The 26777-nt window shown below is 41.9% G+C and overlaps 1 protein-coding gene across 1 annotated transcript; it reads right to left on the bottom strand.

Annotated features, from left to right (window-relative positions):
• Positions 1-528: 528 nt before the first annotated feature.
• On the bottom strand, positions 529-24969 carry LOC106577021 (gamma-adducin). Its single transcript, XM_014154668.2, has 15 exons — positions 24685-24969; positions 23052-23332; positions 13698-13842; positions 12669-12820; positions 12279-12359; positions 11472-11621; positions 10779-10922; positions 10398-10496; positions 6875-7048; positions 5431-5691; positions 4999-5115; positions 4502-4591; positions 3092-3215; positions 2853-2939; positions 529-2599 (listed from the first exon to the last, which is right to left on the bottom strand). Exons 2-15 carry the CDS (start codon positions 23250-23252, stop codon positions 2370-2372), a joined length of 2055 nt encoding a protein of 684 aa, XP_014010143.1. The 5' UTR covers positions 23253-23332; positions 24685-24969; the 3' UTR covers positions 529-2369.
• Positions 24970-26777: the final 1808 nt, after the last annotated feature.

The following is a 26777-nucleotide window of genomic DNA, read 5'->3' as shown; positions in this document are numbered from 1 at the left end:
CGAACCCAGTCTCTGGTGGCACAGCTAGCACTGCGATGCACTGCCTTAGACCACTGCGCCACCCGGGAGGCCCCTAGTGGACCATTCTTGATACACACGGGAAACTGTTGAGCATCAAAAACCCAGCAGCATTGCAGTTCTTGACACAAACTGGTGCACCTGGCACCTACTATCATACCCCGTTCAAAGACACTTAAATATTTTGTCTTGCCCATTCACCCTCAGTGGCGCACATACACAATCATGTGTCAATTGTCTCAAGGCTTAAAAATCCTTCTTTAACCTGTCTCTTCTCCTTCATCTACACTGATTGAAGTGGATTTAACAAGTGACATCAATAAGGGATCATAGCTTTCACCTGGTCAGTCTATGTCATGGAAAGAGCAGATGTTATGTTTTCTACACTCAGTGTATGTCAATGTTTGTTGCATGATTTAATGACATAAAAATGCTAAAATATAGAAAAGAACGCAAGCAATACTGTATGTTTCAATCAACAATGGACCATGGTAAAATAAAACAATCACGTAAACGCACACTGTTTTTATTATATGTTGTGAAATGTCATTTCCTAAGGAATGTAATGAAATTCTATGAAGCTGCTATACAGAGCACAAGTTATATTACAAAAGCTCAGTCCATACAAAAGCAATTCAAACAAAAGAACAAGAACAATATAAGTAATATATTAGTAATGCAGGTTACAAACTGGGAATGTGAACACGATATACTGGGTTTATGCATCTAAGCTTGTAATACTTCAACAGACCATAAACTGACAAGCATCAAAACATACTAAATAAAATGTCAGACCGTAACAAATTGATCAACCTTCATTTCAGTATTGCATTTAAAAACAGCTTCACAAAACACAGTATTTACAAAGGAAAACCATGTTTCTCCTTTTGGATTGAAGCAAATCATTCACATTGCTTACTGGGATAAATCCAATCCTCGATTTATACCATCTCTGGATGTTTTACTGTCTTTAGGTTTAACTCAGGTCCAGAGAACAGCTTTTTTTTTTATTTTTTATAACATATTGCTATTAAGGCCACACACATTTAATTAAATGTTTGTGAAAAGTAGACTCCCTCTTGTTAAACTACTATAGTGACCTTAGTTTAACACCTGGTGACCTAATCAAGATATTTTAGCCTCTTGGGGAGGCAAAAAAGGTACAATGTAGCCATAATCAGAGAGGAAGTTGAATATCTCTACTGGAAGCTTCACAACATTTGTTTTTTGCTATAATCTTGCATTTCTTCCTTCAATGTCAGATTTCTCAACAAAAAAAAATATGTTAAGAGGGGCATCCGTTAAACATTTTATTACATTTGTATGGCCTAATCAACTTTCAAATGATCTATCAAAATACTGTCTCAACAAGTCTTTCACATTCATATAACATTTCCATAGCCTTACATAGGCCTAGCTATCTCACATCATTACATTTGTCATTTCGCTTTCAGTCATATGATATCCATGCCTACATAATCGGTGAATGTGGTAAAACGTATTCAGCAATATTGAGCTCCTGGAGATTGTATTAATCATCATACTTTCAGTCCATTTAGTCACAATAACGAATAAGCAGCAACCACTAAAATAATATCACTGGCATAAATAAAAGTTGAAACGTTTCTGCCTAGCTAAAATTGCCTTCTCTGTCTTGCATTGTTAAAAGTATTATGTATAACAAATGGATTATTAAGAACACAAATATGTACTGTAGTGTATATCAAAATGTGAACCGAATAATCATAAACACAACTACAACCCATACTTTATCCTACTCATAAAACTCTACTAAAACAGCATTATTATGTCTAGGTCCAGATACAAACCAACCACACTTCTTCTACATTCAATACATCCAGGCACCAGGATATGACACTCACTTGACACTGCCTCATGACATGTACATGTCTTACCTTCAACTATGGGCTACTGTACATTCAAGGATGAGCCGACTGGAAAAAGGATCTGACCACAAATACATAGCAGGCAAAATGTGGTATTTCGGTGAGTTTTCTATTTTAAAGAATTCGTTTCTGTAGCTATATACTATCATGTGTTTTGATTACACAATGGCGAATTGGCTATTGTACATACTGAGAACAATAAAGCTGATACACTACATGTTCATCGCCATGCCTACTATTCATGTGTGGAGTCCTCAGAGGAAGTAATTGAGTAATAAGAAGATTGTAATAACAGGCTTATTGTCACAGTTGCTCCCTCCCAAAAGCTGGAGATCTATTAAGATCTTAGTGAGTCATACATTCCCTCTCTAAGGAACGCACCTCATCCTATGATCTCATCTCATACCAAACAAGCTGACCTGGCTTTCTTCAGGTTCTCTCCCTCTAGGCCTCAGCCTTCTCCTTCTTTTTACTCATTTTTAGGAAGGAGGGAGTGCGAAACTTTTTCTTCTTCTTTGGGGACTTGGTTTGGCTCTCAGGGGTCTTGTCTCCCCCTGATTTCTCTGTTATGGAGATTTCAACCGTTTCTGTGGTGCTGACGCTGATCTTGGATACCTTGATGTTCAGTTTCTCCTCCAGTTCTTCCATATAGTCGTTCCCATTGGGTATGATCTCTGTTAACAGGAAGAAACCAAGTCAGTGAGGAAGGGTTGGTGAACGAAGCACTTATACACTTAAAAAAAAGAAGAATACTCCTTTACAGGAAGTACGAATATGACAATTTTGTCTGTAGTGCCCCCTTTCCAAAACTCTATGGATTAGAACCAATGTTTAAGAGAAGGAATGCCCTGATTTAGGAATTAAGCATCTCATTGAAACTCTATTTCACACAATGGTCTTGTCCCTTTCTAATGAAATAGCCTATACCTTTGGCTGGAGACATGAGTGGAGACAGGGACAGTGAGATGGTGGACTCGTCAAAAGTTGTCATCTCATCTGTGACATCATCAGCATCTGCAAGTTCAAAGTTCAAGGGTTATCAATAGGGCCTGGCCAAGTAAAACTTTGGGCCCTAGTCATCACTACTGTAGATAACAGAGGTGGGAATAAAATTATCTTCATTATGACAGAGTTGATATTTGTAATGAGATAGGGGAGAATCATACCATCCTGACCCAGCTGCCTTTGCTCCAAAACACTCTTATACTCTTCTAGCATTTTCTCTGTCAGCTCACTGAAGGGGTTGGGAGGAAGAGAGCGTGTCTGTTCCTCATCCTCAATGATAAAGGCCTGAGGGGAGAGAGGTACATAAAAATGGGGTTAAACTTTTAACTGCTAGACATACTGCTTAGTGACCAATGAGCGCCACAAATGCAGTTAAACCTAAAACCATTGGTAAGGTCAATACATACCTGTGATCTCCAACCCAACTACTTCACTGAACACATAATATAAGGATGGACCAACGAAGACCCACATTAGACTTCTGATCACGACAACTATGAAACTCACTACCATATGGGCAGTTCCACCAATTAGGTGCCTTTTGAGAAGTGTAACTTGCCAATTTTTTGTTGTTGTTGATTTTAATTAATTTTAACATTCTGTCATAAAGATCACATGTTCAACTTTATAAAAATCGTTTTTTTTTTCTCTTCTTTTTTCCCCCCATCTCAACAGCTTAAATAAAAAAATGGACTATAGTAAGTGCTATACACAGTGCCAAATAATGTGACAGGGTTGATGATTTAATCTTAAATCAGCCATAAAATCTCTTGTGACAAATCAAATGTTATTTGTCATGTACACATGTTAAGCAGATGTTTTTGCGGGTGTAGCAAATGCTTGTATTTGTAGCTCCAACAGTGCAGTAATATTCTGTCATAAAGAGCACATTTTCAACTTTATAAAAAAGCAAGTTGGAATGGAAGTGTGTTTTGTGCAACAGGGAACGCAAGCTTCACAACAAAACAAAAAAACATTTCTAGCCTATGGATAACAGGGTTGACATGTTGTGCTCGACACTCAGTTTTCCACCACAAAACACCAGAAAATGGCCATTGTTCAATGTTCCTTTTGAAAGAAATATTTAAAAAAGGAATAGTTTCACCATTATAAAACGAGAATTGAGTTCAGGTAACTGGGTTGACTTTATAATAAGGGACAGACGTAAATGAATCACAAATCACATTAAATAAATGATCATCTTCAGAAATGACTGTCAAAGCAACAAAATAACTCGGGCTTTAGAATGATGGTGAAAACTTGGCTGAAATGATGGAGTTAAAATCTCCCTAGAGGTGACACAGGGTTGACGGACATGTCAAAATGGACATGTCAAAATGCTTAATTTTGCCACTTTTGCAAGTCCCTTAGTCATAGTATACATCTGATTTATTGAATTCTCCATGTGGTCTATATTAGAGGGCACTTCATTTAATATAACGGGCTTTTTTATTTATTTTATTGGTGCACAATTTCTACTTAAAATATCAAAGGGACGCAAAAGGAAAACATTTAGTGGAAAGACATATCATGTTAGGGTTGTGTGGTGTGATGTTGATCCAACTACTTACAGGTCCTGGTATGGTGTCCACAACGATGCCAGCTAGAAGATGGGACTTTGGTCCTGAAGTCATATGATCACCAGTGTTCTGTTGCCTTATCTAAAAAAACAAATTTCCATTACAAATAATTGTAAGTTCTGTTTTCAAGACATTGGCATAACTCTGGGTAATTAGAACTATCTACTACACCCAAATGAGTCCCTAGACTAACGGAAGTCTATTTAGTCTATTTTTGTTCTGAAATGATTCAGTGACACCACATTTTGACTCCATAAAAATTAACAGAAAGGCTTTATGACTGATTGATCCTCTGGTCCACCCAGCTGTCATGCCAAAGGGAGACAGGTTGCACCCTATAGGTCACTGCGATCAATACCAATTTGCTTGGGAAGAGAGTTCAATAGTACCTCCTATGGTCAGGCTGTTGAACTCAATATTCATCCCAGCCCAATATGTCTGAACTTTCAATCAGGAACATGATTAGAAAACACAATGCTCTAGCTCACCAGGTTCCTCTTCTCCAGAACATCAGTGGGGTTTGTGTTAAGGGGAACAAACTGGTTGGGGTCCTCGATCTTTATGGGGGTGCCAGTGCCATTGCTGGTCTCTTCAGATTTCATCCACTAAAAGGAAAGATATTGTTTTAATAAAGACATTTCAGACTGGAGCTCATTAACACATTTGATGCATTGGGTAAGCAAAGAAGATTTTATGTAGAAAAATGTTGGTGTTTCATACATACAGTTACACAAGATTCCACAAGAGGGCAGGCTAACCCACACATTTAAAACTGCTCTGGCAATCTCTGGCCTTATATATGAGCAAATATTTTAGCTCTGCCATAGGAACACAGATTGTTAGGTTGAAGCAATAGAGATAATACTGCATGTCTACCAGTACACAAGATAGATTGAAGAACAATGTTTATAGCAGCTCACCATGGTCTTGGTCCTGGGGCTGCACTCTCCACTGGGTGAATGTTCAGGCACATTGACCTTCAGGTAGCTGTTGGGAGAGTTGAGCCAGCGGGTCCTCTCCCTCTTCTGTTTCTGCACCAGGACGTTAAACGGTTTTCTCTGACCCAGATCACTGTCAACCAACGGGACAGTGTAGACCGTGGCAGGAATCTCCACGTCGTTTTTGGTCCGAATCTTTTCCCTCACTATGGGGTGGTGGTATGCGTAGCCTGTCCGGTAACCCTAGCAACACAGAGACATTGTTTTAGTCCACCTGTCAAAATGGACTCCATGAAAACTCTGCCGCCTGTTATCCATCAACTGTAAAGCCTCTATACATGAATGTTAATTAGGAAATGTGATTTTCAAGGAAAAGGTTTGTGCAAAATAATTAAGCTCAGTACCACAAGGTGTTCTCTGTTTAAGTGATTCGCACCTTGGCAGCATATAAAATCAATCTCCCAAAAACAAGTTTTCGGACATTGGTCCTACAGTTTTCCATCAAGGTTTGTAAGATTATTTCCATCTTTAACCATGTGAAACCTTACACTCCATAAAAATGACTAAAGCCAGTGGTTTAAGCAGTTCCTAGAACACCCAATGTTCAGCCTCTCTAGTGAAGACATTCTTTACATTGTTGGAACACTTTGTACAGTACATATAAACAACACTTTCAGAAGTGCCTGATTTCAAAGGGAATAGATAAAGTCTGGCCACACAGTGCAGTTGGCAGGGGAAATGTTGTGTGGAACACATCAAAGAAAAGGGGGGTGGGGGACCGCAAACCCCAAACTCAACCATGTTGAGCGGAACCCAGGGAGTGTGTTGAGTTTTCCAGTCAATCGACTCTGAAGGATTGTGTGGTCTGTGCTCTTTACTCCACACAGCATGGCCTGCCATCTGGAATCCATGATGGGGGAGGCGGGCTATGATGACACAGAGCTGTACAAGCTAACACAGCTGTAGCCTACCCAGGAAGTGGCATGTCATTAGTAGTTTCAGTAGAGGCTTTCTCAGAGCAGGGTGTGCTGTGCCCAGAGATTGTGTCTGTCCCTTATCATTAGTAGTGATGTTGAGATAGTAGTGTTTAAAGGGGAGAAGCCCTCTGAACATCACACAGTTATCTACAGGGGATGCTAAACAGACCCAGCATTAGCAAACAGTCTGCTAGCCGCAGCCTAAGATTGGACATTCATCTATGATAAACCCCCAACGGTGTGGCACTCTTTAATAGGTTATATGGGACAATAATCGTGCATTAGTTCAAGGAGCTACAGCTGGCATTCATGACCTCCCATGTTTGATTCATGGGAGATCTGGTTGGGATTATGATGTCAGTGTATTCCCACACATCCTCAGGATGTGCATGGGAGAGGAAACGCAAAGCATTGTGGGAAAAGTCAGATAAAATAGTGAGGTCACTTACCAGGTTGTCCAGCATCCTCATGAGTGACTCGAACTCTGCCTCGCCTACTTTCCACTTGACCTCGCTGTCCACGGTGACCCCGGCAGCAGCCACTCCGTGGGTCAGGGGCTTGAGCCTCTCCCTGTCCAGGAGCACCAGGTCCTCCACTCCTGCAGAACACTGCAGAGCACTGACCTGAAAGGCCACATCAAAAACACATATCATAGTTAAGACCAGGAGTTTGTCTTGACCATGTGAAAAGACCAGGTCTAGCTAATAATGAGTAAAGTCTAAAACTACAGACGTAGGATCTTAATTTGAACCAGTTTGCTACAGCAAGAAAAATGATCCTGCAGCAACAGGAAATGTGAATTATTATGTGGATAATAATTAATGGACATCTTTGTAGGAGTTTATATATTTTTTGTAAGGGAAAATCAATTCAAATTTCAAGGTGCAACAGTAGAGGTTAATAAAGCACAGAAATCCAAGACTGACCACATGTGGAATGACCTGCTCAATTGAAACACTATCCCAGACACATATAAGAGAATACTATCTGTCTGTTCCACATAGAGCTATGAGCTACAATGAGACTCAACCAAGTCCTAGAACACTGAACTCCACCTGGTGCTCTTTGAGAACAGTGGTTTCAAAGACAGAGTCCTTGATTTAGCTTTGTTTTAACAGATGTCTGACTTATCACAATTTTTTCTCTCATGCAGAGAATGTAACACCATTCAATTGGAAAACAACCAACACCAAGTTTGATTCCTTTCCAAAACTAGGGACCATTTTTCTTTACATGAGGGAAACCATTCTACAAGTATAACCCAGTGATTTATATATACACTAGGGATGCACGATATATCAGTAAGCATATCGGAATCGGCCGACATCAGTTAAAAATTCCAACACCGGCCTGATGTCTAGTTTAACGGCGATGTGCAAAACCAATGTCCAAGCTGACGTGCATACCTATAGCAACGTAGGTAGATGACGTAATGACGCCACGAAAAATACAGCGCTACACAGCATTCCTAACCTAGCCCACAATGTCTGCTGTGTGGATCTATTTTGAAGTTCAGCGACTACTTAGAACAAAAGCAGGCGCACACTTCCAACAACTAAACAAGTTCAAGTCGAGCAGTCATTTGAAAGAGTAAGAAAATTTCAGCTAGACAACTCAAAGGCGAAACCCATTAACGGCAAGATAATGGAATTCACACTACCAAGTAGACGCTATTTTTCAGATGTAGCCCTAAAGGAGTTACACAGTATTGTTGAAACACACATCCATGAGCTACTTGCCATGGGCGTCACTGCTATTAGCTTCACGACTGACATTTGGACCAGCGATGTCAGCCCCATGAGCATGCTGAGTCTGACAGCACAGTGGGTCGACAAGGATTTCGTACTGAGGAAAGTCGTAATGCATGCTCAAGAATGTGCTGGTTCTCATACCGCTGCTGCCATTTCAATGGCATTTGAGAACATGTTTGAAACATGAACACACTCCTAGCTCCATTCGAACAACTGACTCGAGAAATAAGCTCATCAACTGCGTCTGCAGCAGACGTAATTCCCTGTGTCACGGCATTGAAACGCCTGCTCAACAAAACAAAACTTCCGACAGACCGTGGGGTTAAACTTGCAAAAGTACTGTACAAGAGGCTGTGAACAAGCGATTCGGTGGCATTCTCTCTGAGCCTCTTTACTGTGATGCCACCATGCTCGATGCTAGGTACAAGGACCGCTACTTCGATGCAGACAAGAAACAGGGTTTACGTGAAATGTTACAGACACAGCTGGACAAGATGGAAACCGACACAGTGACAGTGTGCACCGAGGAAGAAAGGCCACAGACAGACAGAGCTGAAACTTCTCTGCTTGACATGTATGATGAAATCCTGGTTGAGAATGAAACGACTAAACAAATGAACAATGAAACAGCACAGCAAGTAAGTGAAAGAAATAGGTTTTGATTATGTTTTACTGGTAATGGAGACATACGTAAATGCCAACAAAATAACTTTTTGGTCAGTGTGTGTGTTTCAACTATTTAACTTAACTAGAATGCTTAAAATGTTTAATATCGGTATCGGGTTTTTTGGCAAGGAAAATATTGGATATGGGTACATACCTAATATACACTATATATACAAAGTATGTGGACACCCCTTTAAATTAGTGGATTCAGCTATTTCAGCCCCACCCGTTGCGGACAGGTGTATAAAATCGAGCACATCTCCATAGACAAACATTGGCAGTAGAATGGCCTTACTGAAGAGCTCAGTGACTTTCAACATGGCACCATCATCATAGGATGCCACCTTTTCAAGTCAGTTCGTCAAATTTCTGCCCTGGTCAACTGTATGTCTTGTTATTGTGAAGTGGAAACGTCTAGGAGCAACAACAGCTCAGCCGCAAAGTGGTAGGCCACACAAGCTCGCAGAATGGGACCACTGAGTACTGAAGCACGCAAAAATCGTCCATCCTAGGTTGCAACGCTCACTACCGAAACACTAAATTCTAAATGGCATCTGGAAGCAACGTAAGCACAATAACTGCTCGTCGGGAGCTTCATGAAATGGGTTTCCATGGCTGGGCAGCCACACACAAGACTAAGATCACAATGCGCAATACCAAGCGTCGGCTCGAGTGGTGTACAGCTCGCCGCCATAGGACTCTGGAGCAGTGGAAACGCATTCTCTGGAGTGATAAGTCACGCTTCACCATCTGGCAGTCCGACGAATTTGGGTTTGGCGGATGCCAGGAGAACGCTACCTGCCCGAATGCATAGTGCCAACAGTAAAGTTTGGAGGAGGAGGAATAATGGTCTTGGGCTGTTTTTCAAGGTTCAGGCTAGGCCCCTTAGTGCCAGTGAAGGGAAATCTTAATGCTAGAGCATACAATGACATTCTAGATGATTCTGTGCATCCAACTTCGTGGCAACAGTTTGGGAAAGGCCCTTTCCTGTTTCAGCATGGCAATGCCCCTGTGCACAAAGTGAGGTCCATACAGAAATGGTTTGTCGAGATCTGTGTGGAAGAACTTGACTGGCCAGCACAGAGCCCTGACCTCAACCCCGTCGAACACCTTCGGGATGAATCGGAAGGCCGACTGCGAGCCAGGCCTAATCACTTAACATCAGTGCCCGACCTCACTAATGCTCTTGTGGCTGAATGGAAGCAAGTCCCCGCAGCAATGTTCCAACACCTAGTGGAAAGCCTTCCCAGAAGAGTAGCAAAAGGGGGTACCAACTCCATATTAATGCCCATGATTTTGGAATGAGATGTTCGACAAGCAGGTGTCCACATACCTTTGGTCATGTAGCGTACACGTAGTTATTAATTTAATACATACTGATGTGTTTAGACCACACAGGTTAAGTGAAGCAAAATAACACATTCTGTATATTGGATCGCAACACGCCCTCATCGAATTTAAATGATAAGAACACAGAAATAGCAGTGAACTAACTATTTCATGACCTATACAATGATGTGGTAGAACAAGTGTGGCTGATGAATTAAAGTGTTACCTGGATTTCACAAGCCTGCTGTGAGTGGTAAATGTAGTGGAAAGCCTCCTCTATAGTTTCCCCCAGAGCAACCAGACCATGGTTCCTCAGAACGAGCACCTGCAAAAAGATGAAGCGAGGGATAACAACAAGTTCAAAAGGTGAAATGAATAAGTGAATACAAATACATGAAGAAAAAGAATTGAAGTGAAAACAACTTCCAGTAACACATTACATTTAGAATGCTCTTATACCTGTGTAAAAACACCAATTACTACAGTAACAGTTTGATTAAATGGCAGGCAGTCTAATCTCCATGGTGATGGAATTCTGTGTGTTCTGTTTCTATGTACGGCACACACTACAATACCTGTTGGTGTTGTTAAAGAAACCAATAGTTACCTTGGCAGTGGGCCCTAGGGCTTTCTGGAACTCCACCTTCTCGTCTTGATCATCCAAAAAGCCTTGGTAACTGAAGTATGCAACATCGCCCAGAACCAGAGCCTCTTGGGAAATTGGCAAGATGCCACATTTCATTGAGGACACCTGTGAATTCAGGATAAAAGCAACCGTGACTATGCTGTGTCAACAACAACTACCTAAAGGCACCTTTTATTTGATTTCCGGCTGGTAAAACATCAGACATATTGCATGAACTACAAGAGACGACCTCAAAAGGCAACAGTACTAGTACATTAGGTGTACTTACAGTACAAACAATAACAAAACCAAGAGGTTCCTCTTAATTATAAACTGAGTTGTTCGAGCCCTGAATACTGATTGGCTGACAGCCGTGGTATTTCAGACCGTATAACACGGGTATGACAAAACATTTATTTTTACTGCTCTAATTATGTTGGCAACCAGTTTATAATAGCAATAAGGCACATTGGGGGTTGTGATATATGGCCAATATATCACGGCTAAAGGCTGTGTCCAGGCACTCCGCGTTGCGTCGTGCATAAGAACAGTCCTTAGCCCTTGTATATTGGCCATATACCACACCCCCTCGGGCCTTATTGGTTAACTCAGTCATTGAGTATCATGGCCAGGTGACATGGCCACTCATTGAGTTTTAGTTGAGAGTGTACTCACTGCAGCGGTGGCAGAGGTGTGGATGTGTATGATACACCTGATGTCAGGGCGCATGGAATAGATAGCAGAGTGAGGGCTGAAGCCAAAGTGGTCCACCTCCAGGTAGGTGGATCCCTGGTCGACAACGTCACCAATCATGTTCACTTTCACCTGGAAGCAGACCAGGACACAATATCAGTAGGGCTACCATGGCAACCAGATACTGAGTCGGATGCAAAGCCGCACAACTGTACTGGGAATTATTCCAACTCACTGTAGGCCGTCATTGTAAATAAGAATGTTCTTAACTGACTTGCCTAGTTAAATACAAACATTTTAAACTGTGCTACCATATTGCTGCACTATTAAAATAGATTCATTATTCCACTGTTGTTTTTCCTTATTTGAATTATTAGTTAAACTATATTCAGTTGTTATTATGATGATACTGCAAGAGGATTACAAGTAATCTAGTTATCATTCTATTGGGACTTAGCGCTCCATCAATACTGTAACTATTGGCAACTACATGCTGACAACAAGCTGAAAAACATCCATTCAACAAAACTGTAATTTCTCCTTGACCCCTTGGTGAAGTAGAGTGAGGCGTGTCTCAGCACACCCAGAGGCTGTCTGGGTGGCTGGTTATTGATTATGTAGCTTATGTCAATAGTCTGAACACATATTCTGCATGATTCACACCTCAATGGGGTTTTCTGGATACTGCTGATAGTGTTGTTCACCCACTGGAGGAAAGCACAAACTGTTATTTTCTATGGTAGTTCTAAGAAATCTGGAATATGAAAATGCATGCACCATTATACCTACCAGATTGCCAGCCGTCACTTCAGTGAAAGAGAGCCCTTGTGGGATGATAAGAACATGGTCTTGTTCTTTGCTAACCCGGATCTGTACAAGGAAAAGGTCAAAAAGCAAAATGTCAAAAGGCATTGCCAAGAACAACATTGCACCGGTTACATACAGTAAACTGGATGTAGACTATTCTCAAGATAAAAACGTCTAGACTATTTATTTGTATTTCAACAATGCTTGAAAATTGCTAAAATAAAATGTGTATTGGGTGACTGAGGACTCCATGTGTCGTTTTGACATGCCTACAGTAATCACAATTCCTACTGTGCTTATAATGCTACATTAAATTTGTGTTACATGTAAGTAGAGAGGTCTAATAAGGTTTTTTATGAGGGTAATACTCACAGTAATGTATGAGCTGGTGAAATGGGCCCAGTTGAAGAGGTCCACCAGTCTGTAGACACTGGCTAGCTTACAGCGACACTGTTTCTCCCCTTTAGTAAAGGATGCAGACTCTACCCCATAGAGGTCATTGACCGGGGTGACCATCCCTAGGCCTGGAGAAAACACATGCATTCATAGTGAACTGATGTGATGAGAGCACAGTGACTAACATCCCACAGCCTTCGTGACAACCACCACAAATTACAGCTTTCTTTGTGTGTTTACACAAGCTGGTGTGTTAACCTTTCATACTACTTCAGAGATATAACATTTATGAATGTTCATGAAACAAGAACATTCTTCATGTTCAAGTTGCAATTTGACACGGTCAATGTAATTTGATTTCTCTTTGGTTTGAGCTTACAAGCACCATCTATGCTTACTTGTTTAACTTGAGCAGCTCTTAAAATGGTCCTGCCTCGCTCTTACAACATTTACTTCAAATGATTGCTATAAAAAAAATGTCTTCCTCATAAACTCACTACATCTCAGCATCCCATGCTTAACTTTTGGATCATAAAAGCGGCTGTTCTCAGTACTTCTCATAAAAGCTCTGAGTAGTATATATTTTTCCTACTGTATAAGGGCATTGGACAAACCGGAACCCTATTATTTTACAAGCACTTTAGGAGGGACTGTTGATTTATAAAGAGACAGTTCTGCCTCCATTACCTCAAAGCCACATTCCTAGTGTTTTTAAAATGGAACTTTTTAGCCCTAGGGTTCATAGTGACCGCCATTGAAAGGCGGAGGGCAACATAATTTACACTCCAGACAGCTGTAATTCATTATAAAGTCGGGAACATTTGGTTCACTTAGAAACATTCGGAATATGGTCAACAAGTTATTGAGCAGAATTTTGCTGCATAAGGGCTCTCAATGTCACACGTTTTTGTGAATTCCATGTCCCAAAACGTTGTCAATGCAGAGAGAATCAGGATGCATCACTGAAAGACTATGCAGAATGCGCAGACCTACACAGCTACTTACTGAGAGGAGATGTGAAGGAGCCTGGCCCTCCCATAGAACTGGCCATGATCAGATCAGCTATCTGCCTCAGAGCCAGCAGCCCTGTTGGATTATTGCCCTTCGTCATCTGATCCTGGATCAGTCCTTCCAGTTCATCCTTAAACACCTGGAAACCAAACAATGACATGTTAAAATGACACACCTTGGAATCCATGACTCAGTGAAAATAGTTCCAATGACCACTGGCTTACATCTATCAATGCTTACCACTCCAGGATAGTGGTCACTGGTCACAAAGAAAATGAGGAAAGGATGTTAGCTGGGTCATTCCTACTCTGCGGTGCCTTTTCTGTCCCTAGGAAATATAATTTCTTATTTGGTGTAAAATGTGGATTTAAATATAAAGGTCAGGTGTCCTTTACCTTAAAAAACCCAAAATATGGATCCTGAAAGGGAATTATATGCATTTTAAACACTTTTTGTCCATGGATGTAGGAGTTTTTGCTGTCCACAGGTGTAATTTATCAACTTCCACAAGAAATATAAGGCATTAAATAAATCAAATCTTTCCTTATTTTATAGTCCTAGTTAGTCTCTTTCATCAATAACATTTTTTCATGATTATTGAATTTATTACTATACTTGTATTTAATATTTTCTGTGTCCCTGATACCACTTTCCACCCTGTTAGTTTGTTGTACTTCTCCATTTAAGAAAACAACCTCTTCCTACAATGACCCCACATTCAGGAAGTGTCATAATTTATTTGGTGGGAAACTATGGTGCAAAGCTAAATAAACATAAACACTGAGTTTTATCCATTTGTCCATGTTTCATGTTGTTAGTCTATGTCCCACTCATAAATTTCCACCCTGTTAGGCTAAATTATATAGAAAAATATTATTCAACTGCTGGTATGGTCTGTGCATTTACGCAATACTTTTCACCTTGACCCTGTTCCAATTCCATGTCTATTCAGCCGTTCGCATTAGGACAGGGTGCACAGTGTACTTTCAGGCCTAACAAGGCCCTCCTTATTACAAGTTTACACAAATCACATTAGAGGTTTCTAAACCCCTCTTTATGTCCATGTGAATAGAGGTGACTGGGAGGTAGCCCTCCCATTAAGTCAGCCTATTAATTTATGCTCACAGTATTGTTGTGAATCTTGGGTACCCTTCCCAAAAAAGACGATTATTCTGCAAGCTCTTTGGTGGAACGCCAGCATTCCACACCATTTCAGAGCGGTTCCCATGGTGATGAGCTAAGTTCCACTTGTTGGGGTCTGTTATGCAATCACAGATGAGCGTGGGCTCATCTCATTTTTTACAGGCATGTGTTTGTTGCACCTCCTAGCAGCCTCTCTAACCACATTTTACTGCTTGATTATCTGCCCCTCTGATTCACAATGGCATATATGATGTATTTATCATCGGTGCATGTAGGCAACATTTTCTGCTTATACTCAAGGGTTTGAGTCAAATAGGAATACATACAGTGGATGCCAATACTTCTGTTCATGCCTATATGTTGTTGTCTCTCCATTTGATTTAATTAAAAGCCCAGTGCAGTCAAAAACGTGATTGTCTTGTGTTTTATATATTTCCATACTATGATGAAATTGAAATAAAACGGTAAAATTGTAAAAAGGATGATAATGCCCTTTTAGTGTAAGAGCTGTTTGAAAAAAAAAACCTGAAATTTCAGCCTGTTTTGGTGGGATGGCGTTTTGGCCTGCCTGGTGACCACCTGGTAATCACCAGGTGGTAAATTAGTAGACCAATAAGAAAAAGTTCCAAACATAGAAATAGATTTAATAGACGGGCATCCCCATTCAAGTCATTGATGGCATAATGGGTGGACTTGTGGCCATTGCGAGTGTACCCATAGGAGCAAAGCAGAAAGTAAAAGCAGGAACTGTACCCATAAATCTGTGCTGTGATTTGTTGAATCAACTCAACTGACATTACAAAAAATACATTCCATTATATATGAGGCACATCAGTTAGAATGAACATTCTACATTATCATGGACATTTTTCCATCACAATACCAGGCAGCCATTATCACATGATAATAAGTAATTCCCCATCGACCACACCCACAAATTGGGGAAAACCTGCAAAAATCCCATTGACCCCCATTGTAAGAGACAACTTCGTCGTAGATTTTTTGTTATACAGAAAGAACAAAACATGTTGAAGAGCTGCTGTGTCGTTCAATGTACATGTAACCAGCTAAAAAAATCCAGACCTAAGGTTCGCAATGCTCTCACGTAGGGAAATGGAGCCTGTGAGAAGAGCCCTGTGACTTCAGCATGGAAGAGTGGGAAATGTGGGGACCTGTTGTCCAAGTAGGCTACACGTAACTATATGTGTGGAAAGCATTTCCCCACAGGTAAGACATTTAACTTGTTTAGTATAGTCCGTTTGTAACTCCACTCACTTGTAGATGTATAGTCCTTTTGTGTTGTTGGTCTTGGCTAGCTAGCTAGCACTCACGTGGCAGCTAGCAACATCATGGGGCATGAGGGAAGCCCTACAATATAACGTTTTTCTAAGTAGTGAGAACACTCGAGAGCAGGCAATGTTGAAAAGTCAACTTTAGACATGTTCTACTTTTCTTAAAATGTAGTTTTTTAATTGACTAAAACAAGCAGACAACCATAAAATGTAAACTTTTTTTGCTGTGAGCCAATGGGGTAACCTAGGTAACCACAGGTTGTTTCCCCACAAATTGCCTGGGCTAGAGGTTCTAAGCCCATTATGTTTTCCAAACCTTTCTGCCAATAACAGCTAGTTTTCATTCTTCCCCTCCCCACTCAGACCACTCCCTGACAGTCCTAGCAAAAATCTTGCTTGAGAAAATGGCTCTTTGCTAAGAAGCAATTTTTTTATCATTTCTGACTATTTTAATTGAAAACAATCACGGTAAGATACTTAACTGTTACCCAGAAATGATTTGATATTTAAATAAAAATGGCTACATTGGACCTTTAATAATGCTAAACTGTGAACTTGGTCAGACAATGTATATTAAAGCTGACATTTATTTTTGGACTGGTTAATATTTAATATTGTTTCCTCTGAAAGTAGCACATTTCACTTCATTGCAACAAATATTAACACTGCAAAAACATGGTGCCAGTTGATTAAACGTTTTGCCACCATTGCTGGTCTGACCAATCGGAATCCACATTTCAAGATTGTTTTGATCATGCGGATTGGGACATGTTCCGGGTAGCCTCAGAGAATAATATTGACGTATACGCTGATTCGGTGAATGAGTTTATAAGGAAGTGCATAGGAGCTGTTGTACCTACTGTGACTATTAAAACCTACCCTAACCAGAAACCGTGGATAGATGGCGGCAATCGCACAAAACTGAAAGCACGAACCACCGCATTTAACCATGGAAAGGTGACTGGGAATATGGCCAAATACAAACAGTGTAGTTATTCCCTCTGCAAGGCAATCAAACAAGCAAAATGTCAGTATAGAGTAGAGGTCGACCGATTAATCGGCATGGCCGATTTCAAGTTTTCATAACAAATCGGCCTTTTTGGACGCCGATCATGGCCAATTAGATTGCAATCCATGAGGAAACTGCATGGCAGGCTGACCAGCTGTTAAACGAGTGCAGCGTCAAAAGGACCTTGTGGCTGCAACGAGCCAAGGTAAGTTGCTAGCTAACATTAAACTTATCTTATATAAAACAATCAATCTTCACTAGTTAACTACACATGGTTGATGATATTACTAGGTTAACCAGCTTGTCCTGCGTCAACTTTGCCAAACAGGTGACAATTTAACAAAAAGCACATTCGCGAAAAAAGCACATTCGTTGCACAAATGTACCTAACCATAAACATCAATGCCTTTCTTAAAATCAATACACAGAAGAATATTTTTTTAAACCTGCATATTTAATTAAAATAAATGCATGTTAGCAGGCAATATTAACTAGGGAAATTGTGTCACTTCTCTTGCGTTCAGTGCAAGCAGAGTCAGGGTATATGCAACAGTTTGGGCTGCCTGGCTCGTTGCGAACTGTGTTTCTTCCTAACAAAGACCGTAATTCATTTGCAAGAATTTTTGATAATTCTGACATAACACTGAAGGTTGTGCAATGTAACAGTAATATTTAGACATACGGTTGCCACCCGTAGCGACAAAATACGGAATGGTTCCGTATTTTACTGAAAGAATAAACGTTTTGTTTTTCAAAATGATCGTTTCCGGATTTTACCATATTAATGACCAAAGGCTTGTATTTCAGTGTGTTTATTATAATTAAGTCTATGATTTGATATTTGATAGAGCAGTCTGACTGAGCGGTGGTCGGCAGCAGCAGGCTCGTAAGCATTCATTCAAAACAGCACTTTACTGTGTTTGCGAGCAGCTCTTAGCAATGCTTGAAGCACAGCGCTGTTTATGACTTCAAGCCTATCAACTCACGAGATTAGGCTGGCAATACTAAAGTGCCTATAAGAACCACCAGCTTTCATATTCATGTTCTGAGCAAGGAACTTAAACGTTAGCTTTTTTATGTGGCACATATTGCACATTTACTTTCTTCTCCAACACATTTTTTTTTCATTATTTAAACCAAATTGAACATGTTTCATTATTTATTTGAGACTAAATTGATTTTGTTTTACACTGCTCAAAAAAATTATGTGAACACTTAAACAACACAATGTAACTCCAAGTCAATCACACTTCTGTGAAATCAAACTGTCCACTTAGGAAGCAACACTGATTGACAATAAATTTCACATGCTGTTGTGCAAATGGAATAGACAACAGGTGGAAATTATAGGCAATTAGCAAGACACCCCCAATAAAGGAGTGGTTCTGCAGGTGGTGACCACAGACCACTTCTCAGTTCCTATGCTTCCTGGCTGATGTTTTGGTCACTTTTGAATGCTGGCGGTGCTTTCACGCTAGTGGTAGCATGAGACGGAGTCTACAACCCACACAAGTGGCTCAGGTAGTGCAGCTCATCCAGGATGGCACATCAATGCGAGCTGTGGCAAGAAGGTTTGCTGTGTCTGTCAGCGTAGTGTCCAGAGCATGGAGGCGCTACCAGGAGACAGGCCAGTACATCAGGAGACGTGGAGGAGGCTGTAGGAGGGCAACAACCCGGCAGCAGGACCGCTACCTCTGCCTTTGTGCAAGGAGGAGCCGGAGGAGCACTGCCAGAGCCCTGCAAAATGACCTCCAGCAGGCCACAAATGTGCATGTGTCTGCTCAAACGGTCAGAAACAGACTCCATGAGAGTGGTATGAGGGCCCGACGTCCACAGGTGGGGGTTGTGCTTACAGCCCAACACCGTGCAGGATGTTTGGCATTTGCCAGAGAACACCAAGATTGGCAAATTCGCCACAGGCGCCCTGTGCTCTTCACAGATGAAAGCAGGTTCACACTGAGCACATGTGACAGACGTGACAGAGTCTGGAGATGCCGTGGAGAACGTTCTGCTGCCTGCAACATCCTCCAGCATGACAGGTTCGGCGGTGGGTCAGTCATGGTGTGGGGTGGCATTTCTTTGGGGGGCCACACAGCCCTCCATGTGCTCGCCAGAGGTAGCCTGACTGCCATTAGGTACCGAGTTGAGATCCTCAGACCCCTTGTGAGACCATATGCTGGTGCGGTTGGCCCTGGGTTCCTCCTAATGCAAGACAATGCTAGACCTCATGTGGCTGGAGTGTGTCAGCAGTTCCTGCAAGAGGAAGGCATTGATGCTATGGACTGGCCCGCCCGTTCCCCAGACCTGAATCCAATTGAGCACATCTGGGACATCATGTCTCGCTCCATCCACCAACGCCACGTTGCACCACAGACTGTCCAGGAGTTGGCGGATGCTTTAGTCCAGGTCTGGGAGGAGATCCCTCAGGAGACCATCTGCCACCTCATCAGGAGCATGCCCAGGTGTTGTAGGGAGGTCATACAGGCACGTGGAGGCCACACACACTACTGAGCCTCATTTTGACTTGTTTTAAGGACATTACATCAAAGTTGGATCAGCCTGTAGTGTGGTTTTCCACTTTAATTTTGAGTGTGACTCCAAATCCAGACCTCTATGGGTTGATAAATTGGATTTCCATTGATTATTTTTGTGTGATTTTGTTGTCAGCACATTCAACTATGTAAAGAAAAAAGTATTTAATAAGATTATTTCATTCATTCAGATCTAGGATGTGTTATTTTAGTGTTCCCTTTATTTGTTTGAGCAGTGTATATTAAGTTAAAATAAAAGGGTTCATTTTTCATTCAGTATTGTTGTAATTGTCATCATTACAAATATATATAAAAATCATCCGATTAAATCAGTATCGGCTTTTTTTGGTACTCCAGTAATCGGTATCGGCGTTGAAAAATCATAAATCAGCCGACCTCTAGTATAGAGACAAAGTGGAGTAGCAATTCAACGGCTTAGACACGAGACATGTGGCAGGGTCTACAGACAATCACGGACTACAAAAGGAAAACCAGCCACGTCACAGACACCGACGTGTTGCATCCAGACAAACTAAACACCTTCTTTGTCCGCTTTGAGGATAATACAGTGCCACCGACGCAGCCAGCTACCAAGGACTGTGGGCTCTCCTTCTCTGTGGCAAACATGAAAAATACATTTAAGCGTGTTAACTCTCGCTGCCGGCCCAGACGGCATGCCTAGCTGCGTCCTCAGAGCATGCGCAGACCAGCAGGCTGGTGTGTTTACGGACATATTCAATCTCTCCCTATCCCAGTCTGATGTCCCCACACGCTTTAATATGGCCACCATTGTTCCTGTACCCAAGAAGACAAAGGTAACTGAACTAAATGACTATCGCCCCGTAACACTCACTTCTGTCATCATGAAGTGCTTTGAGAGGCTAGTCAAGGATCATATCCCCCTAGACCCACTTCAATTTGCTTACTGCCCTAATAGGACCACAGATGATACAATCGCCATCACACTGCCCTATCCCATCTGAACAAGAGGAATACCCATGTAAGAATGCTGTTCATTGTACCCTCCAAGCTCATCCTTAAGCTTGAGGCCCTGGGTCTCAACCCCACCCTGTGCAATTGGGTCCTGGACTTCCTGATGGGCTGCCTCCCGGTGGTGAAGGTAGGAAACAACATCTTCACTTCGCTGATCCTCAACACTGGGGGCCCCACAAGGGTGCGTGCTCAGCCCCCTCCTGTACTCCCTGTTCACTCATGACTGCGTGGCCATGCAAGCCTCCAACTCAATCATCAAGTTTGCAGACGACACAACAGTAGTAGGCTTGATTACCAACAACGACGAGACAGCCTACAGGGAGGAGGTGAGGCCACTCGGAGTGTGGTGTCAGGAAAACAACCTCTCACTCAACGTCAACAAAACAAAGGAGATGATCGTGGAATTTAGGAAACAGCAGAGGGAGCACCCCCCTATCCACATTGACGGGACAGCAGTGGAGAAGGTGGAAAGTTAAGTTCCTCGGAGTACACATCACAGACAAACTGAAATGGTCCACCCACACAGACAGTATGGTGAAGAAGGCGCAACAGATGCACAATTGAGAGCATCCTGTCGGGCTGTATCACCGCCTGGTTCGACAACTGCACCGCCCACAACCGCATGGCTCTCCAGAGGGTGGTGCGGTCTGCACAACGCATCACCGGGAGCAAACTACCTGCCGTCCTGGGCACCTACAGCACTCAATGTCACAGGAAGGCCAAAAAGATCATCAAGGACAACAACCACCTGAGCCACTACCTGTTCTCGCCTTCTGAATGGTAGCGGGGTGGTCAGTACAGGAGCATCAAAGCTGGGACCGAGAGACTGAAAAACAGCTTATATCTCAAGGCCAACAGACTGTTAATAAACAGTCATCACTAACACAGAGAGGCTGCTGCCTACATACAGACCTGAAATCATTGGCCACTTTAATAATGTTTACATATCTTTCATTACTCCTTTCATATGTACACCACCGTTCAAAAGTTTGGGGTTACTTAGAAATGTCCTTGTTTTTTGAAAGAAAAGCAAAAAAAAGTGTCCATTAAAATAACATAAAATTGATCAGAAATACAGTGTACACATTGTTAATGTTGTAAATGACTATTGTAGCTGGAAACAGCTGATTTTTATGGAATATCTACATAGGCGTACAGAGGCCCATTATCAGCAACCATCACTCCTGTGTTCCAATGGCACGTTGTGCTAGCTAATCCAAGTTTATAATTTTAAAAGGCTAATTGATCACTAGAAAACACTTTTGCAAATATGTTAGCACAGATGAAAATGGTTGTACTAATTAAAGAAGCAATAAAACTGTCTTTCTTTAGACTAGTTGAGTATCTGGAGCATCAGCATTTGTGGGTTCGATTACAGGCTCAAAATGGCCAGAAACAAAGACCTTTCTTCTGAAACTCGTCAGTCGATTCTTGTTCTGAGAAATTAAGGCTATTCCATGCAAGAAATTGCCAATAAACTGAAGATCTCGTACAACGCTGTGTACTACTCCCTTCATAGAACAGCGCAAACTGACTCTAACCAGAATAGAAAGAGGAGTGGGAGGCCCTGGTGCACAACTGAGCAAGAGGACAAGTGCATTAGAGTGTCTAGTTTGAGAAACAGACGCCTCACACGTCCTCAACTGGCAGCTTCATTAAATAATACCCGCAAAACACCAGTCTCAACGTCAACAGTGAAGAGGCGACTCCAGGATGCTGGCCTTCTAGGCAGAGTTGCAAAGAAAAAGCCATACCGCAGATCTGCCAATAAAAGGAAAAGATTAAGATGGGCAAAAGAACACAGACACTGGACAAAGGAACTCTGCCTAGAAGGCCAGCATTCCAGAGTCGCCTAGACACTAATGTACTTGTCCTCTTGCTCAGTTGTGCACCGGGGCCTCCCACTCCTCTTTCTATTCTGGTTAGAGCCAGTTTTCGCTGTTCTAACTGACCCCAAACTTTTGAACGGTAGTGTATATACTGTATTTTATACCATCTATTGCATCTTGGCTATGCCTCTCTGTCATTGCTCATCCATATATTTATATATTCCTATTCCATTCCTTTACTTAGATTTGTGTGTATTCGGTAGTTGTTGTGCAATTGTTAGATTACATGTTAGATATCGCTGCACTGTCGGAACTAGAAGCACAAGCATTTCACTACACTCGCAATAACATCTGCTAACCATGTGTATATGACCAATAATATTTGATTTGATGAAAACATCAATGGTGTAGTGTCTCTACAAGACCCAACAAACATAGGCCTGGATCTCAAAGAGCAAAACTTTTCAGGCCATTTGATGGTCTGCAACCAGATAATTAAAGTGACTGTACTGTGTACACACATTAACATAGACAGAGAACAAGCAACATACTGGACTCTGTAGAATCTGAGTGACTCTCTTCTTCTGCTCCATCATGTTGAAGTCCTGCTGTATTTCAGGTGACATGTTCCTGCTGCGGAGGTACTCAGGGTCGCTCTCATCCACCCGGTCAAAGTACCTCTCCTTGGAGTCTGTGCTGGATAGGGACAGGGTCATGGACCCAACAGCCTGTCTGATCTCCACCAAACTCATACTGTACAAATCTTCAGGATCGCGCCTCCCCTCTCTCTGGTCCTCACCTGCCACACTGCAGGACAGCTGGCTCTGGGAATCTGTTGGGGACAGACCAAAACTTCAGTTTCTCACCAGAGCTAGTCAACAAGTGGGGCCAGATGTTGAAAATGTATTTAATTCACAGGAAACTTAATTAATAGTAAATCAGTTCATTTTATTGCTGAGGAAATCTAATAAGATTTGCACACACACACAATTTGGGCTCCCGAGTGGCGCAGCGGTCTAAGGCACTGCATCGCAGTGCTAGAGGCGTCACTACAGACCCTGGTTCGATTCCAGGCTGTATCACAAACAGACGTGATTCGGAGTCCCATAGGGCGGTGCACAATTGGCCCAGCGTCATTACGGTTTGGCCGGGGTAGGCCGACATTGTAAATAAGAATTTGTTCTTAACTAAATAAAATACAAAACCTCTAACCACTATCTCTGCAGGCAGACAGAGAATCCCGTGTCAACTGTAATCTGTGAGGGAAGGAAACGATAACCACCTACGTCTAGTCATGCCAACAGCCACAATAATGTCAATAAAACATCATAAAGGGGCTTTGTGTTACCACCTCATGTAAATCAACTAGTTTTGGAGGGCAGTTAGCACCTCGGGTGTTAAAGTAACACCCATTGGGGTGGTGGGCAACATACTTTCTTTTGTTGCTCTACTATGCCTGATCAATGTCAGGGTCGTCAGCACGTTCTTATCAACACAACTAGATGTGATGAAGGCTGGACAAAAATTGTGGCAACAAATATTTTACTCGTTTTACAGTGTCAAACGTGGGCTAGTCAATGTACTTTTTCTGCAATGAAATGCCAAAGATAACTTAAACTGTTATTTGAAGATAATATACAGTAATTACAGAAAAAAATCAGCAGAGCATTTCCTGTATTGTACCCATAGAATAACTAATGATGAGGGGCTTCTAATCAAAATAAATGGTAAATGAATTCAACCATATGTTCAAAAAGGAGTAAAACAATAAATACCATGCTCTGCTAATTCGTACTGGCAAGCAGCATACCGAGGCACTCAATAGAGTTAACGCTTAAAATCACATCCAACAATGTGATGTGATGGAAGAGCAGACTAATAGAGAAAATTGCATGCATGAGATCAATCAAAAGTCTAACGAAGATACTCAACTCACTGGAAATAGAGATTATGTATATTATGGACGTAGTCGAGTATACTTAGAAAACTCGAAATCGGCTACTCCATTGAGGATCGCATCAAGACAAAAAGTTGAAAATGCATGCCAATTTATAGTCGACATCGACTAGTGACTTTCACCTTCCATGAGTATTATCAAGACGCAGAGTGCTACAACACTTTGCACAAAACCAGTCCACAGGAAACAGACAACATAGTATGCAGTAACTATTTGAAACATCAAACCTTTTTGGCAGTGATCGTATCCTCGTAGGCTATCTAACGGCAGAAGTCCAACACAGTCCTGGACAGAATTAGAATTCAAAGATCGAGAGGGAAAAGTGTTAAATGTATTCCAGATTTCGATGCATTCTGACTGCAATGGTGTAAAAAAATTATCCGTATGTGCATTGTAGCTAGTGAATATCTAAACAGCTGTGTGTGCACGATGCGAGTACGTCCGCGTGTTGTGTGTGGGCATACTGTACTCTCTTTGGAGTGGGTGTGTTAGTGTGGGGAAAAGGGGAAAAGAGAGACCATGTGACTTCTCATATCCGCCTACTAATTTGCCAATTTGGCGGGACAAAAAAATGGCAATTCGCACCCCCTCTCAATCTAACCGAATCCAACTCTTGACTGACTTCAGTAACAGTAGGCTAAGTACATATAAAGTGAAGTGAAACTCTTTTATGTTATCAAGACCTCCAATAGGCTACAGTAAAACAGATCATGAATAGATCGTATTGCTGGACTAATTTCCTGAATACTTATACTTATAACAATGGGAATAGGAATGATGTCACTGTTGTAAAAAGTGTGAGTGTGTGTGTGTGTGTGTGTGTGTGTGGAAGAGCGTATGTGTATGACGATCTTGAAAATAACCATCCGCTATTTAATTTCATGAATAATTGAGAAATCTGCCTTTCCCATGGCCTTGGAGAAGAGGTTGACGTCAAATCTTTGGCCCAACATTACCAACAAATAAAACGTAAAAGCCTCAACGTGTTGTGTATCTCCCCTGACGAATACAGTCAAAAAGTGAATGCATGCAGTAAGTAGTAGGTTATTCTAAATCAGGTGGTTTGCTCTGTGGCTCAGTGGAAGCAATGCAACACAAATGTTCACATATGCATGCCTCAATAATACACATTACAGGATTGTCCCTTCTTCAGTTCACAGTGATCAGACATCCTTTTAGGAACAGGAGTATTGTGTATGTGTCACACTGAAATAATCCCATTTCCACAATCTTGGGTTTGTCAGAATATGACTTAACCTAAAAAGCACTTTGAAGGGCAACGCATTTCATACAATTGCATCACTTACTGAGAGAGCTCTTGAGTCTAGACATCATAGCTATACTTGATCTGTTTCTTGAATAATCGGACTATTCTAGAAACACCATTGAAGTCTTAACTCTCAGGGGTATATTTCACAACTCTCAGAACTTTAGATTGAAAAATGATGTATCAAATGGACCAAATTATACACTGCTCAAAAAAATAAAGGGAACACTTAAACAACACATCCTAGATCTGAATGAAAGAAATAATCTTATTAAATACTTTTTTCTTTACATAGTTGAATGTGCTGACAACAAATTCACACAAAAATAATCAATGGAAATCCAATTTATCAACCCATGGAGGTCTGGATTTGGAGTCACACTCAAAATTAAAGTGGAAAACCACACTACAGGCCGATCCAACTTTGATGTAATGTCCTTAAAACAAGTCAAAATGAGGCTCAGTAGTGTGTGTGTGGCCTCCACGTGCCTGTATGACCTCCCTACAATGCCTGGGCATGCTCCTGATGAGGTGGCGGATGGTCTCCTGAGGGATCTCCTCCCAGACCTGGACTAAAGCATCCGCCAACTCCTGGACAGTCTGTGGTGCAACGTGGCGTTGGTGGATGGAGCGAGACATGATGTCCCAGATGTGCTCAATAGGATTCAGGTCTGGGGAACAGGCGGGCCAGTCCATAGCATCAATGCCTTCCTCTTGCAGGAACTGCTGACACACTCCAGCCACATGAGGTCTAGCATTGTCTTGCATTAGGAGGAACCCAGGGCCAACCGCACCAGCATATGGTCTCACAAGGGGTCTGAGGATCTCATCTCGGTACCTAATGGCAGTCAGGCTACCTCTGGCGAGCACATGGAGGGCTGTGCGGCCCCCCAAAGAAATGGCACCCCACACCATGACTGACCCACCGCCAAACCGGTCATGCTGGAGGAAGTTGCAGGCAGCAGAACGTTCTCCACGGCGTCTCCAGACTCTGTCATGTCTGTCACGTGCTCAGTGTGAACCTGCTTTCATCTGTGAAGAGCACAGGGCGCC

The sequence above is a fragment of the Salmo salar genome, chromosome ssa18 (genome assembly GCF_905237065.1).
Source record: "Salmo salar chromosome ssa18, Ssal_v3.1, whole genome shotgun sequence".
NCBI lineage: Eukaryota > Metazoa > Chordata > Actinopteri > Salmoniformes > Salmonidae > Salmo > Salmo salar.
The sequence above is the reverse complement of the archived record's forward strand: the minus strand, read 5'-3'. Positions and strand labels throughout refer to the sequence as shown.